The sequence below is a fragment of the Trifolium pratense genome, linkage group LG3 (assembly GCF_020283565.1).
Source record: "Trifolium pratense cultivar HEN17-A07 linkage group LG3, ARS_RC_1.1, whole genome shotgun sequence".
Taxonomy (NCBI): Eukaryota; Viridiplantae; Streptophyta; class Magnoliopsida; order Fabales; family Fabaceae; genus Trifolium; species Trifolium pratense.
Window position 1 is genome coordinate 8,152,300 of NC_060061.1, and position 15,151 is coordinate 8,167,450.

The following is a 15,151-nucleotide window of genomic DNA, read 5'->3' on the forward strand; positions in this document are numbered from 1 at the left end:
ACACAAATAAATAGTATAATTTTTGCTCTCGTTTAATTATTTCTTGTATCAATTTCGGTAGATTAACTTTGTTCTGACTTTAAATGAAACTCCTACAAATATACGTTAGGATTAAATCCTCGAACTAATCTTTGTCTTAGATCGAATATCGAGTTTAAGAAAAAATGATATTCGAGAACATGAATAAAATTGTTAAGAAGTCGGTTTTGTAAGGATGAGTTAGGCCCAATACTCATTTCTAAGATATAAACACTTAGTCAGATCATCTCTCAACCAATGTGAAACTCTTAACAGGGCTTAACTCATCCTTACAAAACCGACTTCTTAACAAAAACATTGGGACAAAAGACACTCGCATCAGTTTGAAGGAGTCGAAGTCATTGCTCGCATCAGTTTGAAGGAGTCGAAGTCATTGGAAGGACCCAATAAGTCCAGTGAGGTAGATGAGTCTGACTTGCATACCCAATTACTAAATTTAATTGCTCCAAATTTTTGTGCGGCTTTAAGATTATATGATAATAACAAAAACCTGAACTAACAAACTTCCAATTCTTCAGATGCAACTTGCCAATTTGGTTTCAACAAATTAATATCTAGAAAAAAATCATCAAAAAAGTTGAACATAAGAGAACCAACTTGTGAATATGCAACTTGCATATACCAATTGATAACAAATTCAACCAATCCTTTTCCAAACTAATTGAATTGGGTTACAATTTTAATCAAAGCCTAACACCTCCCTCCATCTATCTATCTATACACTTATAGGAAATAACGTGACCTAGCTAACATAATTACCTAGGTAAGATTTCATTTCTCAAGTGGTATATCTAATTGCATGGCTAAAATGCCCTCTCTTTTGCAACTAGTGTGGGTAAATTTTACAGCTAGACTCTCTAAAAGGAAAAAGTAATTATTATTAGTTCAAAGAAAACAGGTTGAAAGTGGTGTGTTTAATTTATTGGAAATTAAGAAGTGCTATTTTAAGATAATATTTTTATATTTGATTCTTTAACACATGTGTTTTTTATGGAATTTGTTAGTGAGATATATAAAATAAAAAACAATAATTTACTAAATTAATCTTATCACACGCAACCGGACCACCATATACGATAAAAATTCTCTCTACAGTCTACATTATTGCATTCTCAATGATGAATTCGAATCCATAACTTCTAATTAAAATGGAAAAAACTTTTGTCATCTCATCTAAATGCTCTTAGATATAGAAAAAGGGATATAGCTGAAAAATTATTTAACATTACTTAGAAAATAAAAATAACCTTATAAAAAAATAAAAATACTACTAATTAATGTCGGCTATTCACTGTTTTATTTTAACACTTTTGCTCAACACCGACGAGTTGAAAATAATTGCAAGCAAAACCGTCAACTTGTTTCTCCCCACATGAATGCCACCAAATTTTTTGCATTCACACTTTCATACTCTTTTGACCCGTCACTAAACCCCTCACTGCTTAGCTATGTCAACTTGTTACTTATTGCTATCAAGTATCAACAATATCTTAAATTCTTTATATATATCTATACTTGTATCACTGTTTTATTCATATGAGTTTCCGTATCAAAGTTGGTATTCAAGAGTTTTTGCATGAAGTGTTATTGAAATTTGAAAAGGTGGCAAATTATAGAGAGAAAGGAAAAGAGCTTGACAACAATATTGAAGAAGAAGGAGCAGAAGGACAAGATTTAAGGTTGTCAATGCCAATGATGTTTCCTGGTTTTCATAGAGAAGGAGAAATGTCAGCTATGGTGTCTGCTTTAACACATGTGATATGTGGTGATCAGAACAATGATGATTTTAGTGTTCTGAATCAGAATATGAATCAAACTGCATTTGATCAAGGTGATGGTATAGATATCAACCCTTTTGTTTCGGCAACAACATCTTCAACTTCTTTATCTTATGGTGATAGTTCTGCTCTCAAGAGAAGACGAGAAGATGGTGGATTCTTTCATAATTCATCCTCTGCTTTTCCCCCAAATAAACACCAAGGTGAATATTTATATTATAGTATAATTAAGTCATAAATCAAACTTGAAACCAATGGTTAGTTGATACAGTGGTGATTGACGCTGAACTTGATAGGGAGGGGCATAGTTCCATCCCCGCAACTGTGATCGGGAGGGTCTTGAAACCGCTTGATGCCAAAACAGACCCCCGAACCAGATTAGGTGGCCTAGTGGGCCACATACTGGTGGTGAAAAAATATTCGCAACCAGTCTATTTTTGGTTATATACTGTATTTGGTTATATATATTGATTGATATATTAATGGGTTTGATGTTATGTTGTAGAATGTTCGAGCAACTGGACAAACACAATAACAACAGAAAGGAGTCAAATATCAGAGCCTATATATGAATACAGAATAGACAATAACAATGTGAAAAATGAAGATCAACCAAAAAGAAAATACAGAGGAGTGAGACAGAGGCCATGGGGAAAATGGGCTGCAGAGATAAGAGATCCATTCAAAGCTACAAGAGTATGGTTAGGAACATTTGAAACAGCTGAAGATGCAGCTAAAGCATATGATCAAGCTGCATTGCGTTTTAGAGGCAACAAAGCAAAACTCAACTTTCCTGAAAATGTTAGGCTCAAGCAACAATCTTTGGTTAATCCAATACAATCTAGCATTGATCCAAGGGTTCAGGGTGAAAGTCTGCAAGGTTCAAATAGTTCAAAAAAGTTTTATGGTCAAAACTTTCCTGTGAGATTATATGATCAGATTACTATGTCATCACCAAATGAGATGGCTTCTCTTCAAACTTCAATGTCACCATCAGCTTCATATTCTTCTTCTACTACTACTATTGCTTCTTCTTTTAGTTCACCACAGACAACTTCGATTCCTCCGGTTTATACTACCGATTTTCCAGCATGGTCTTCTGGTTTTAACTCCTCTCCCTCAGGCTAATATTTATTGTTGGGGGTGTTTAAGAGTAGGAGAGAAGAGAGGAGGCTAATATTGATTTTCCAGCATGGTCTTCTGTAATGATTTTACCTTAAAACTGAAGTCTTGTGTGCATCGTTGGATTAGAAATTATTTGTATTTGTATAGTAGTAAGTCAAATTTATTTTTTTTGAAAACTTGGTATCCAGCCATATGACCGGCGTAATAAGTCAAAATTAATTGGATATGGGGGACACACACTTATCCAAACATTTCAAAGAATGAAAGAAAGAGGAAAAAAAAACCAAATCATTTTTTTTTCAGATGAAGGAAAAAAATAAAAGTTGGAATTTTCAATTAATTAAAAAGATTAAGGAATAGTTGTCAAGTAACGAAAATTACAAAGCAAAAAAAGATGCAAACAAAGGCTTAAGAAGAAATGTAATTCCAAAAAAAATAATCAAAAATACATATAATTTATATCCTTAGTATAGGAAAAGACGACTATTTTAGTTTTTTTAAATATGGTTTTATTTTATCTTTAATAACAATACATAAATATAATTATTTTTGTCTCTAAAAGCATTTTACAATTTTATGTTAATTACGTTTGTCAAGAATCATGAAGCAATCACTTTGACCTTTGCCCATAAAATAGTACACTTTTTTGTAGTACCGATTAAAATATACCGTATATACTTTAAAATAATAATAATAATAATAATAATAATAATAATAATAATAATAATAAAGTAGATGGTTTATATTGCATCCAAGCAGTAGTTGAAGACTGTTCTTCACACCCAAAACAAATGCAGATGCTGTGAGTGAGCATGAGTTGATGACCCAAGGAGTTACTTTTTATATCTGAATTCAAAATGCTAAAATAATAGTTGCTTGAACGCTCGAACATTACCATGACGGAAAATAACTCGAGACATCCAAATTGCACAATAAAATGAAAGTAACCAAAAGGCGAAAGCGGAAATTGAGCAGACAAAAGAATGTAAATGAACAAGCACTCAATGTCTTGCCACTACTACAAACAAGACCGTTTATGATCCTGTCTGGTAAGTCAGTGGAGTAATTCTAAAAATAAAGGGTATTTAACAGTAGTATACAACAAAGCTACTTTCACTACTAAGAATCATATATCCATATCTACCCTGAACGCATGAATGGCAAAATATAAATTGAAAGAGACGATTGTTCTCAATACAATTCCTCACCAACACAGTGGTGCAACCTTTCAAATAAACATTCCTGATAAGGCAACTTCAGTCCAGAATATTGAGGTGCTCCTGAAATGATCAGACCAGAGATAAGCATTAGCATTATTATGTTAAAAAAGAAAATACTTCAGACATGAACAGTCACGATTCTACAATTATTCAAAAATCATAAACTTCCATTGTCCAAAACAAAACAGTGAGAAAATGAGAGAAGAGCAATAGCCAAAAATTACCGATATGCAGACCGTCTTAAACCTTCAAAGCTGCTTTATGGACCATGGTTTCCTTGTGTATTTGATGACAGCTCTTCTCAACAAGATCGAGCAGCTTCTCTAAGTTTGATGCCCATGAATTAAGAATATCGTTACTGTCCTTTGATGTTTGGAACCAAACTATTCCCATAGGTCTATCAATCTTGGCCACCAGAGCCTTTGTCACAACCATATCAGACAGATGCTTCTCAGCCTCCTGAATTATGCAAGGATAATTAATTAGGAAAATCCCTTTGAAAAACAAATTAATTAAGATAGGAGGGAAATAGGTAGTTGCAAGTTTACAATTATTTAAGTTTAAGTTTACACAAATTTCTTCAAGGATAATTAATTAGGAAAATCCCTTTGAAAAACAAATTTCTTTCTGAAATTAATTAAGTTTACACACCTCTTGGCTGAGACACAAAAGCTGGGCAAGTCTCTTCAAAGTAATTCTTGCATAGTATTTTGATACAACGAGAATATTCTGAAAGAAACATGAACAAAATTACTCCATGTTAATACTCACATAAATAAATGTTAAACATAAAGAAGAAGTGCAAGGGCATCAGTCAATCACATGTTCAATAATTCTCTGTTTTAGATCTTCAGCAGCTTTTTCACTCAAAAACTTTCCAGAGACAATCTCGTTCAGAAACTCGACGTTGTATGTCTCCCAAAGAGCCGTCCATTGGATGACTTCCATGGTGACCAGTTGCTTTAAGAGAAGCCTGGACACAATATATAACAGGTACACCCAATGACAAGGAATCCTAAACAAAATATTTGAACATGACCAGAATGTATGTGAGATACAAAATAAAATAACATACTTGAAGTTTGGAATCTCAAATAGATTCTTATCCTCTAAGGTTGAATTCAGAAGACTTGATTGAAGCGGATCATGAGGAGCAAGAACCAAGCACCAAGATATTTTCCTCAGGATCTGCATATAAAGATTGTATTTGGAAATAAGTTGTATCATAATATAATATCGTTTAGCAATAGAATCACAGTAACAGCGATAGCAAATAAAGAAAGAGAAAAGAGAGCCTACAGGAATAAACTCGGCAGGGTTTTCTTTGACAGATGGAATCTCATATATTGCCTTATAGCAACGGCAGATTTCAAGATAATCATTGTTGTGGGAATAATACCTAAAATCACAGACAGAAAAGCAGCATAAGGAAAGAAAAAAAAGATTTCAGGATCAGCAGCAAGAAATATTATGGACCAGGTACATAATAATATGTAGCATAAAGATAAATCGTCTATATCAATTCCACATTTAGTGAAAAGGTATAGAAGCATGGCACCAAATTTAGAAAGCTATGTGAAATTTACTGCGCATATACTGCACTGCAACCAATTCCCTACACACTTTATTGCTGTGTTACAAGTCATTTCGCAAACACACAATAATTTTGAAACAAAATTCAAATGGACTATGCATTTGAAAATTATTTAAACTGTGGGAGAAAACATCTTGTAATTGAGAAGGCTGCCTACTGTAGACCCAAAACAATGGTTTTGAGCCTTCCTTAAACCACATCGTGGCAGGAGCTTTGTAGCACAAGGTCTCCCTTTACACATAATTCAAATGATCATGGCTCAACAACCAGGCAGCATAAATATAAATATAAACGACAATCGATAGAAATTGCAATATTTACAATGAAAATAAAAGAATTGACATTCTGAAGATCAAATTTACAGCGACATGTTCACTATTTTTTGAACAGTATCAATGGTAAAAGACAATGATCCACATGTTAGGAAGGATAACTATAACCAGCATGTTTTTATCAACTTTAAAGTTCAAATTCATTTTATACATCCACTTCACGTCGTTTTAATAATCCTATTTCATAAAATTTTAAATGGCGGATAAACTTTGCATTATGTCAAAATTTTAACATAGAACAGTCAATGATGATGTCAGACATTGTGCTTTATGTCAAAATGATTAAGAACTGGGATGTGGCAAACAAGAATAGAAAGCAGGGATGAAAAGGATAAATTTGGAATTGTAAATTTGATCCAAACCAAAAGGTCCAGTTGTGGCCATTTAAATGTTTAACACGGTACATGATGTATGAAAAGAAAGAAGAAATTACACATGTCCTAATGTGAAACCTCCTCCAACTCTAGCAATGCATTAATACAGTACTAGTTACCTTAGAAACTTAGATCATTAGGTGCTTTATACCCACTTTCTTTAGATGCAATCATATTAGAAATTATACTTAAGTAAACTCTAGCAAGGGAAATTATCTTTATTGAGTTTTACATTTTCCGCCGTATTTAAGCACAGCAGCAGCATCTATGTAACTAAGTTTCAGGTGAATGTTAGAGTTTGCAAATGGCAAGAACCATAAATAGCCGTCATAGCATCTCTGTAACTCTCTCAAGTCTCAACAATCTAAGATTTTTTATTTATAATATAAACTTTGGATGGTTCATAACAATATGTGAAAGTGGCCGAAATTTGAGTTCTGAAAATTTATACTAACTGAGTTCAGTTTGTAAAAATGTTAAACACGATTCAGTTCAGTGTGAATTATATTTAAACTATCAGTTCAGTGTGTTAACCGTACACAATGGTTTGGTCTTTTACGGTAGTTCCGTTCAGGTTTATGTTTTTTTTTTTTGTACATCCCTAGATAAACTAAAAGAAACATGAAAGATCAAGAAACACCACAAGGAATCAGGAAGTCGGAAATCAATTACCTAATCATGAGTTCGTAATAAATCCTTTTCAACTCCAGTAGAGAGGGAATATCTGCAGGAGCTTCTTCAACCATGTTATCGCCTTCTTTGGGCTTTTTCTTTTCCTTAGATGCATCTATGTCGAATACTCTTGGACTTATCTTTCTTGAGAGTATTTGTGCACGAACATAATCCTGACGGTCTAGGCACAATCGAACCTACACAGTTTATGCCCAAATTAGTAACTTATAAGCAACATAAAAAATTAATAGCCAAACAAAACAAAAAAGACTCATACTTGTTCGAGAATAAATGCAATTTTCTCAGTTTTTGCCATAGCACCAAAAGTTTCCACCTGTTAAGATTACCAATTACATAAGTAAACCAAACAATAATATGTACTAATCAGTATCATCCAAAAACCAAAGATATAAAAAAGTCATGAAAACATAACAAGTTTGCACCAACCGCAATTTCTTGCATCAAATCAGCAGCCTCAGCAATAAGCCCCTGTTCTTCCTTAATCTTGGCAAGTTTCTTGACCAATCGTGCTCTCTCAATCTCAACGTATATCTAAGAAAAACACAATACAACATACAAATCACCAAAACATATATCTTATAAATAATTCTATGCAAAAAGATAATAAAATATAACGAAGAATTCAAACATAACTAACTAACCTTCCCTGCAGATACACTGTTCAGTGTTTTGATGAGTTCAACACGAGTTTCAATATCCGGTGTCTTATCAATATATTCCATAGCCTGCTGGACCATAGCAACTACAGCCTGCGTGCATATATAATAGCCTCATTAGTACCATAAAACATCGCTCTTCTCGCTTATTTGTACCAATTATACAACAACTACAAGGTGTCTAGACTGAATCCTAATTCCTAACAGTGAAATTATACACATAAACTGTAACAATAGTGAATTGATATGCTTAAGTTCCTTAAATACTGATAGGATATAGTGAAACCGGAAACATCCAAGACTAAAACAACACAAACCCTAAGTTACTAATCAATCTGAAATTGTAAACAACAATGAACAATTAACATTCTAAACAAACCAAAACCCTAAACCTCCTAAAACCTAACACAAAACGCATCTATTTGCATCAAATACCTGCTTAAGCTGACCGCGTCGTTTAGACAACACCACAATCTGATCGTTTAGGGTTTTCCAGGCTTTCGCTTCAAAGCAGAGTTGCAAAATATCAATTGCGGCTTTTCTGGTGCCGGAGATTTCTCCGGCGAGTCTCATCTGCTTCTCCACGTTCAGCAATTGCTCTATCTTCGCATCTAAATTCTCCGAAGCCTACAAAAACAAATTGAAAAGCGATTATAGCTTTAGATTAACATCGAAGTGAAAAATCAAAAAGTAGAAAACACAAGCGGAACGAAATAGAGATCTGGATTGGATTCGATGAATACCATGGTTGGTTTTGTGAGTGAGGTTGCGCGATAGATCTCTGAATAAAATTGAAGAAGAAGAAAAGCAAGGAAGTGTTAAATAGAGTGGAGAAGATCGATTGTTTTATGTACCACGCGAGAAAGCCCATTTGGGCCCAATAATTTATAGTGGATGGATCGTATCTTTTTTCTGATATTTTTTTTTTTATATCTTTTAGTTTTTAATATTTTTTATTTTAACTAAATATTTAAGGTTTATTATAAAAAAAATAAAAATATTTAAGGTTTTTTTTGTTGTTAATAAACGATATGATGAATCATTAAAAAATCACACACGTAAAATAAAGATCAGTCATAGTGTCCGACTTAGACATTTTTGTCAGTTAAATACAATTTTTAATATTCAAGTCAAGTCTCAAAGATTTTTTGTTATAGAAATAATTCATTAGTTTTTTTACCACAATAATGAGATTTTTATAAAAATAGTTATATTGTGTCAAAAAAAATAGTTAAATTGCCTAAAAAAATAGTTAAATAACAAAAATTTAGGTAGAGAAAAAAATTGATAAAAAACGAAATTCAGTGTAAGACTTAAGACAACTCCAAATGTTTTGTTTAATAGTAAAATAATATATATTAAATGTGGAAGGTTATGGGTTTGAATGACATTAATACCCTTAATGGTCCGTTTGGTTGAGTGGAAAGAAAGAGAGAGAAAATAAAATTACGGAAATCAATGAATGAACCAAAACAATAAATGCAAATACTTTGTAGCTGTTTTTTAGCCTAAATTCTCCATGGTGAACTCTAATATGAAGAAATGTGTCAATTTCAACTGTTCAAGTTATTTAACATAATCCTCTGAATGAAGAGGGCCAAAGTTACTTCAAATTAAATGTGTTCACTTTTCACTTAAAATTGTTGGCAGCAAGTCCCAAATTTATTTTATTTTTGACAAAAACAAAATGATAATCATTCATTCAAATTGATAGAATACATCAAATACAACCACATAATCAATATCGCTAAAAACATAAGGATGAATTTGCGAACAAACCTCACAACATCCAAGTTAATAGCATACAACGACAAAATGCCTACAATAAATAATATGATAAAGTTAAAGTCAGCGGAGTATCCATGCCCCCGGATCTGCAGCGTTCATGTCCAAATAATTGGTTGAAACTGTAATTGACTGAAGTTGATATTTCAATAGAAATCAAATGAACACCGCAACAATACGGGATAGCAAAAGTGTCGCACAAGACGACCAACAACACAACGCCGCACGCACACGGCGAAATCACAAAAAAGAAAAACAAAAGAAAAAAAAAAAACTTGATCAATATGAAAATCACTTATTTATATTAAAAGAATGAAAAAAACAGATATAGAGGGGTGATTTTAGATAATAAAAAAAATGACCTAAAATCACATCTCTCTGATGAACAAAGGAGAAGTGTGCCACCACCTCCCAGATTTTATCAAATTTTATTTTCTAGTTTTTTTATAGAGAAAAAAGTTCTCAAAAGTTCCCAACTTTTCTTCATAGAAAAATAATTCCCGACAAAAAAAATATCAAAATTTTTTTGGTATAAAATTCTCGACATTTTTTCATAAAATAGTTCCAAAATAAATAAATTTGAAAATTTTATCGGAAAAGAATACCAAAAAATTTCTTAAAAAAAGTTATCAAATCTACGTCTAATATAATAAAATTAATTAATACCGAAATTACTAATTTGTCCTTATATGTTCTTATAATATTTCAAATTTTATATTCTTCGATGTAATCTATTAATAAAATATGGACATAATAAAATGAGGAATCTATGCGTAAAAATATAGGGAAAAAAAATGAAGTTTAGTAAAACTAATTATAAAAGCACAGAAAGTATAAAAAAAGACCCCTGAATGCAAGGGTCTCTAATTTTATTTTATTTTAAGTTAACTAATATAATAATCTTTATTTCCCCTTAAAATAATATATTCAAAATATTTATACATGAATGAAAGGTAAACAAGACAACAATTTGGGTCGCTAATCATTTTTGGATGGTAAAATCAATCCTTTTGAAAACTACATCCATGGACCTAGGAGAGACAATATTGCTATGCATGATCCTTTAGAACTATTTTTAAAAGATAAGTAGTATCTGGTGCTAAAAAGCATGTTGATTGTCGGAACACGCTTTTTCATATTTGGCCACTTTGCTTAAAGTAACTTTAAGGGCCACTGTCCCACAATAAAATCCCCTGACCTCAATCCCACAAGTGGGGAAACTCCAGTCAAGTCTACACAAACATGTATCCCTCATGTCCAGCCGCACACTAAAACATCTGCAGGTCTAAACGTAGATCTCCCTTCTTGTGGATCAGTCAAAAAGTTCACATGTGCCTCTTGCTTCATAGATACACCTACACACGTAAAAATGTCACAAAAAACATATCTGACAAAATCATGCCTATATTTAAAGACTGAAAGCTCCCTACAATGAACTGCATGCTCTCCAAGTTGACCCAGACACGCTTTGTGACAAATAGGACAAACCTCATCAATAGGAAATAATAGAATCATGAGGCGGTATCTGAGAATAGTGTACTCTATCGGTGACATATGTTGTCCAACCCATCAATGAGGATAGCTAAAAGGAAATCTTGAGCATGAGATGCTTGCAAACACCCAAGATCCGCTTTCTGTCTAGTTGTCATGTCAAACTTGACTTCCATATCCTGAACAATTTTACTAAAAAGGCCACTCGCGAAAGCATGTTGGGCTTTATGGGGGACGATGTCCTTGCTAGCGAAACTATTAAAGTCAAGAGTCGAAAACATATTACAAAGACTATCCAAGGCAATGTTAAAATCAGAGTCCATACCATATATTTCACTATCTCTCAATATGTGATCTTGCAATACCCAAGTTTGGACCCTGGAAGCTACAAAGACATACAAGGCAGCCTCAATTGTTGAGTACAAACCTAAGCCTCCAACCTTAATAGGTAGGGAAGCTACCCTCCATTGAAGAAGTTGTATATTTTTTATTCAAAAAAAAACATGAAAATGAGGTTTTATCTAAAACCACAAAAATAAAATGGCTCATAATCAGCTGTCAGCCTGCCACGAAGTTGAATTACTTTTTGCGCACCTTGTCCTTGTCGTGCGCACCATGCTTTTTCAATTTTACCCCTTCATTCTTTCTTCGACCTCATGAAAATATTTTGAATGAAATATCGTTCAGAAATTAATATGTGAACCCTTCTTTCACCCATAAAAATATTTTTAATAAAATATTGTACGAGTGAGTTGTTGAAAAATGAAACAGAGAATTTCAATTTATACAATTCTACATGCATGTCATTGATCGATGATATGTCACGGATGCTCAAGTGATCAAAATATGTCATGGATGGTGGCCAATTATCGACCAGTCACACACTCGCACTATATAATATAATTCTGTTCTATAAATTGTAACATTTATTTTTATTTTTCAATCACTCACTCATTCATATGGTATTTCATTCAATTTATTAATATAATAGGGAGATATAGGCATAAGATGGGGTGCAGTCCACTTTATTCCCCTGATGTCTAGATGTTCTTCGCTTATATATATATATATATATATATATATATATATATATATATATATACACACAAAAATGCTTATCATCTAAACGTTCATCATCAGGGTCGACTCTGGAATTTGTTGTGCTGGGTGCTCGCGGTTTGGTTTGGATCAGTTGAGGCAAAAACGCATCCGATCCAAAAATGAATTATTCGCGGTTCGGTTCGGTTTTGGATGACAAACAAAATAATCCAATCCAATCCGACCCGATCCAATTTTATGCGGTTTAATTTGAATCGATTTTTGGACATCCAAATTATAAAATGTAAATTTTTTTATTAAATATTAATATTATAAAAAACACTATAAAATAATAGTTTGACTTTTTTGACAAAATAAATATTTAGTTTCATGTAAGAAATAACATATAATATATTAAAAGTTAATATTTTGGAATGATTATTGTCAATTATATTTTTTTTTTACAAAAATTGTCAATTACATTTGAAACATATCAAAATGTGAAAAATTAATTAAATTAAACTAACAAATAGTATTAACAAAATTTAAAATGAACAAAAAATAGGTTAATGTAATATATATTCATACTAATAAAAAGATAAATAAATATTAAAATATATGTATGCGGTTTAGTTCGGTTTTGATCGGTTTTGAAAAATTGATCCGAAATCCGTTCCGATCCAGCGGTTTTCACAAAAGGACATCCAAACACATCCAAAAATATTCAATTTTTTGCGTTTTCAGTTTTTTTAGATCGGTTTATGATTTTTATTTGGATTGGTTTGGATTTGAGCACCTCTATGCTCCTTACCAACAAAAATAATGGTGTCCCTCGTAATCATACCATAAAAATTGTTTGGTGTATGCAATGTGGCACTACTTGAACAAGAAACACGAGTGTCAGAGTGAATATAAAAAAATATAAGTTGTAAATTTACGATAATTAAACAGAAATCTAAAAGGCAAATTCTTTTGACCCGAAAACTAAATACGGTTCAAATTAGAGATCAAACTTATATACGTGTAATCAATAATTTAATTTTGAACTTAATCTCAAATTAAAATTTCTATTTTTAGTTAAATAAAAAGAAATAACATATATGATATTAATTTAAAATTAATATTCTATTTTGAATATTAGATAATTCACACTCAATTGAATTTCTCTCATTCTTATGAATTATAAACATCTATCTCAATTTCATGTATTAAATATGATTATTTAAGCCATGCATATAACGCAAGAATGAATATTATTATGTATAATTGACGATGATTGTAAATTTTCACTCTTATTATTTCATTTTTACGGAACTCATGTTATATTTGTATATACATTGCTTATCAAATAACTCTTTTTTTTTTGTTGACAAATGCTTATCAAATAACTTATTATATTTAAATATTTGCATATTATAAGTAAATATTCACTTTGTACCTTCATCACATGATTGATGTATTTGATCTATAAATATAGACTAGATGCATTGGTTATATAATAAACCTAAAAATGACTTTTTGCTCATAGAAAGGAACTAATAACATATACTAATACTATTATAAAATTAAGTGTCTCTTTAAATATTTTTACATATGATATTGTATTATATGTTTTACTAAAAAAAATAAAACATTTGGCTAGTTGTAAAAAAATAAAATAAATTTGAGCTAGTTGAAAACGTGTGAATTTAAATGATTTTATCAATTTTATATGGAGTAAATCGTGTAATTTCGTTTTAACTTGAGATTTTACTCAAACGATCTAGCTCCAATTTAACACGAAAACAATACCCAATAATGTAGAATTGATTGATTTTACGATCTAAAACAATATTTTAACAACCTTTGCTAGATTATTCAATCATTCTCGTGACATTGATGGTCTAAAGTAGTTTTTCAATAATTTCAACTTGAAAACTTCTTTACGCAGATGCAATAATTAGGAAAATCCCTTTGAAAAACAAATTAATTAAGATAGGAGGGAAATAGGCAGTTGCAAGTTTACAACATATATTTTTACTGCATTACACACCTCTTGGCTGAGACACAAAAGTTGGGCAAGTCTCTTCAAAGTAATTCTTGCATAGTATTTTGATACAACAAGAATATTCTGAAAGAAACGTGAACAAAATTACTCCATGTTAATACTCACATAAATAACTGTTAAACATAAAGAAGAAGTGAAAGGGCATCAGTCAATCACATGTTCAATAATTCTTTGTTTTAGATCTTCCCCAGCTTTTTCACTCAAAAACTTTATAGAGACAATCTCGTTCTCAAACTCGGCCTTGTATGTCTCCCAAAGAGCCGTCCATTGGATGACTTCCATGGTGACCAGTTGCTTTAAGAGAAGCCTAGACACAACATATAACAGGTACACCCAATGACAAGGAATCCTAAACAAAATATTTGAACATGACCAGAATGTATGTGAGATACAAAATAAAATAACATACTTGAAGTTTGGAATCTCAAATAGATTCTTATCCTCTAAGGTTGAATTCAGAAGACTTGATTGAAGCGGATCATGAGGAGCAAGAACCAAGCACCAAGATATTTTCCTCAGGATCTGCATATAAAGATTTGTATTTGGAAATAAGTTGTATCATAATATAATATCGTTTAGCAATAGAATCTCACAGTAACAACGATAGCAAATAAAGAAAGAGAATAGAGAGCCTACAGGAATAAACTCGGCAGGGTTTTCTTTGACAAATGGAATCTCATATATTGCCTCATAGCAACGGCAGATTTCAAGATAATCATTGTTGTGGGAATAATACCTAAAATCATAGACAAAAAAGCAGCATAAGGAAAAAAAAATAATTCAGGATCATCAGCAAGAAATATTATGGACCAGGTACTTAAAAATATGTAGCATAAAATAAATCGTCTATATCAATTCCACATTTAGTGAAAAGGTATAGAAGCATGGCACCAAATTTAGAAAGCTACGTGGAATTTACTGCCACATATACTGCACTGCAACCAATTCCCTACACACTTTATTGCTGTGTTACAAGTCA

The 15,151-nt window shown here is 31.8% G+C and overlaps 2 protein-coding genes and 1 long non-coding RNA gene across 6 annotated transcripts; 1 reads left to right on the forward strand and 2 right to left on the reverse strand.

Annotated features, from left to right (window-relative positions):
- The first annotated feature begins 1,543 nt into the window (after positions 1–1,543).
- LOC123913316 (ethylene-responsive transcription factor ERF115-like) lies at positions 1,544–3,086 on the forward strand. Its single transcript, XM_045964021.1, has 2 exons — positions 1,544–2,020; positions 2,323–3,086. Exons 1-2 carry the CDS (start codon positions 1,576–1,578, stop codon positions 2,943–2,945), a joined length of 1,068 nt encoding a protein of 355 aa, XP_045819977.1. The 5' UTR covers positions 1,544–1,575; the 3' UTR covers positions 2,946–3,086.
- An 823-nt stretch (positions 3,087–3,909) lies between these two features.
- On the reverse strand, positions 3,910–8,675 carry LOC123913317 (26S proteasome non-ATPase regulatory subunit 12 homolog A-like). 4 transcript variants are annotated; one of them, XM_045964026.1, is made up of 12 exons: positions 8,555–8,675; positions 8,247–8,438; positions 7,797–7,904; positions 7,582–7,686; positions 7,412–7,468; positions 7,135–7,331; positions 5,462–5,561; positions 5,238–5,350; positions 4,985–5,135; positions 4,814–4,891; positions 4,387–4,621; positions 3,910–4,222 (listed from the first exon to the last, which is right to left on the reverse strand). In XM_045964026.1, exons 1-11 carry the CDS (start codon positions 8,555–8,557, stop codon positions 4,403–4,405), a joined length of 1,323 nt encoding a protein of 440 aa, XP_045819982.1. In that variant the 5' UTR covers positions 8,558–8,675; the 3' UTR covers positions 3,910–4,222; positions 4,387–4,402. The 4 variants fall into 4 exon arrangements, with proteins under 4 accessions (XP_045819982.1, XP_045819981.1, XP_045819980.1 ...); XM_045964025.1 differs by having other exon boundaries at positions 4,985–5,350; XM_045964024.1 differs by having other exon boundaries at positions 5,238–5,561.
- A 5,329-nt stretch (positions 8,676–14,004) lies between these two features.
- LOC123913318 lies at positions 14,005–15,151 on the reverse strand. The gene is made up of 4 exons (XR_006811623.1): positions 14,809–15,151; positions 14,582–14,694; positions 14,329–14,479; positions 14,005–14,235 (listed from the first exon to the last, which is right to left on the reverse strand). It is a non-coding gene; the product is annotated as an uncharacterized LOC123913318 (long non-coding RNA).

Bases quoted from the DNA above. Each gene is read 5' to 3' on its own strand.
- LOC123913316 (XM_045964021.1), top strand. From the start codon at position 1,576: ATGAGTTTCCGTATCAAAGTTGGTATTCAAGAGTTTTTGCATGAAGTG. The intron at 2,021-2,322 runs GTGAATATTTAT...GTTATGTTGTAG, and splicing joins TCCCCCAAATAAACACCAAG to AATGTTCGAGCAACTGGACA.
- LOC123913317 (XM_045964023.1), bottom strand. The intron at 7,905-8,246 runs GTATTTGATGCA...ATATGCACGCAG, and splicing joins GACGCGGTCAGCTTAAGCAG to GCTGTAGTTGCTATGGTCCA. The intron at 4,622-4,813 runs GTGTGTAAACTT...TGCATAATTCAG, and splicing joins TTTTGTGTCTCAGCCAAGAG to GAGGCTGAGAAGCATCTGTC.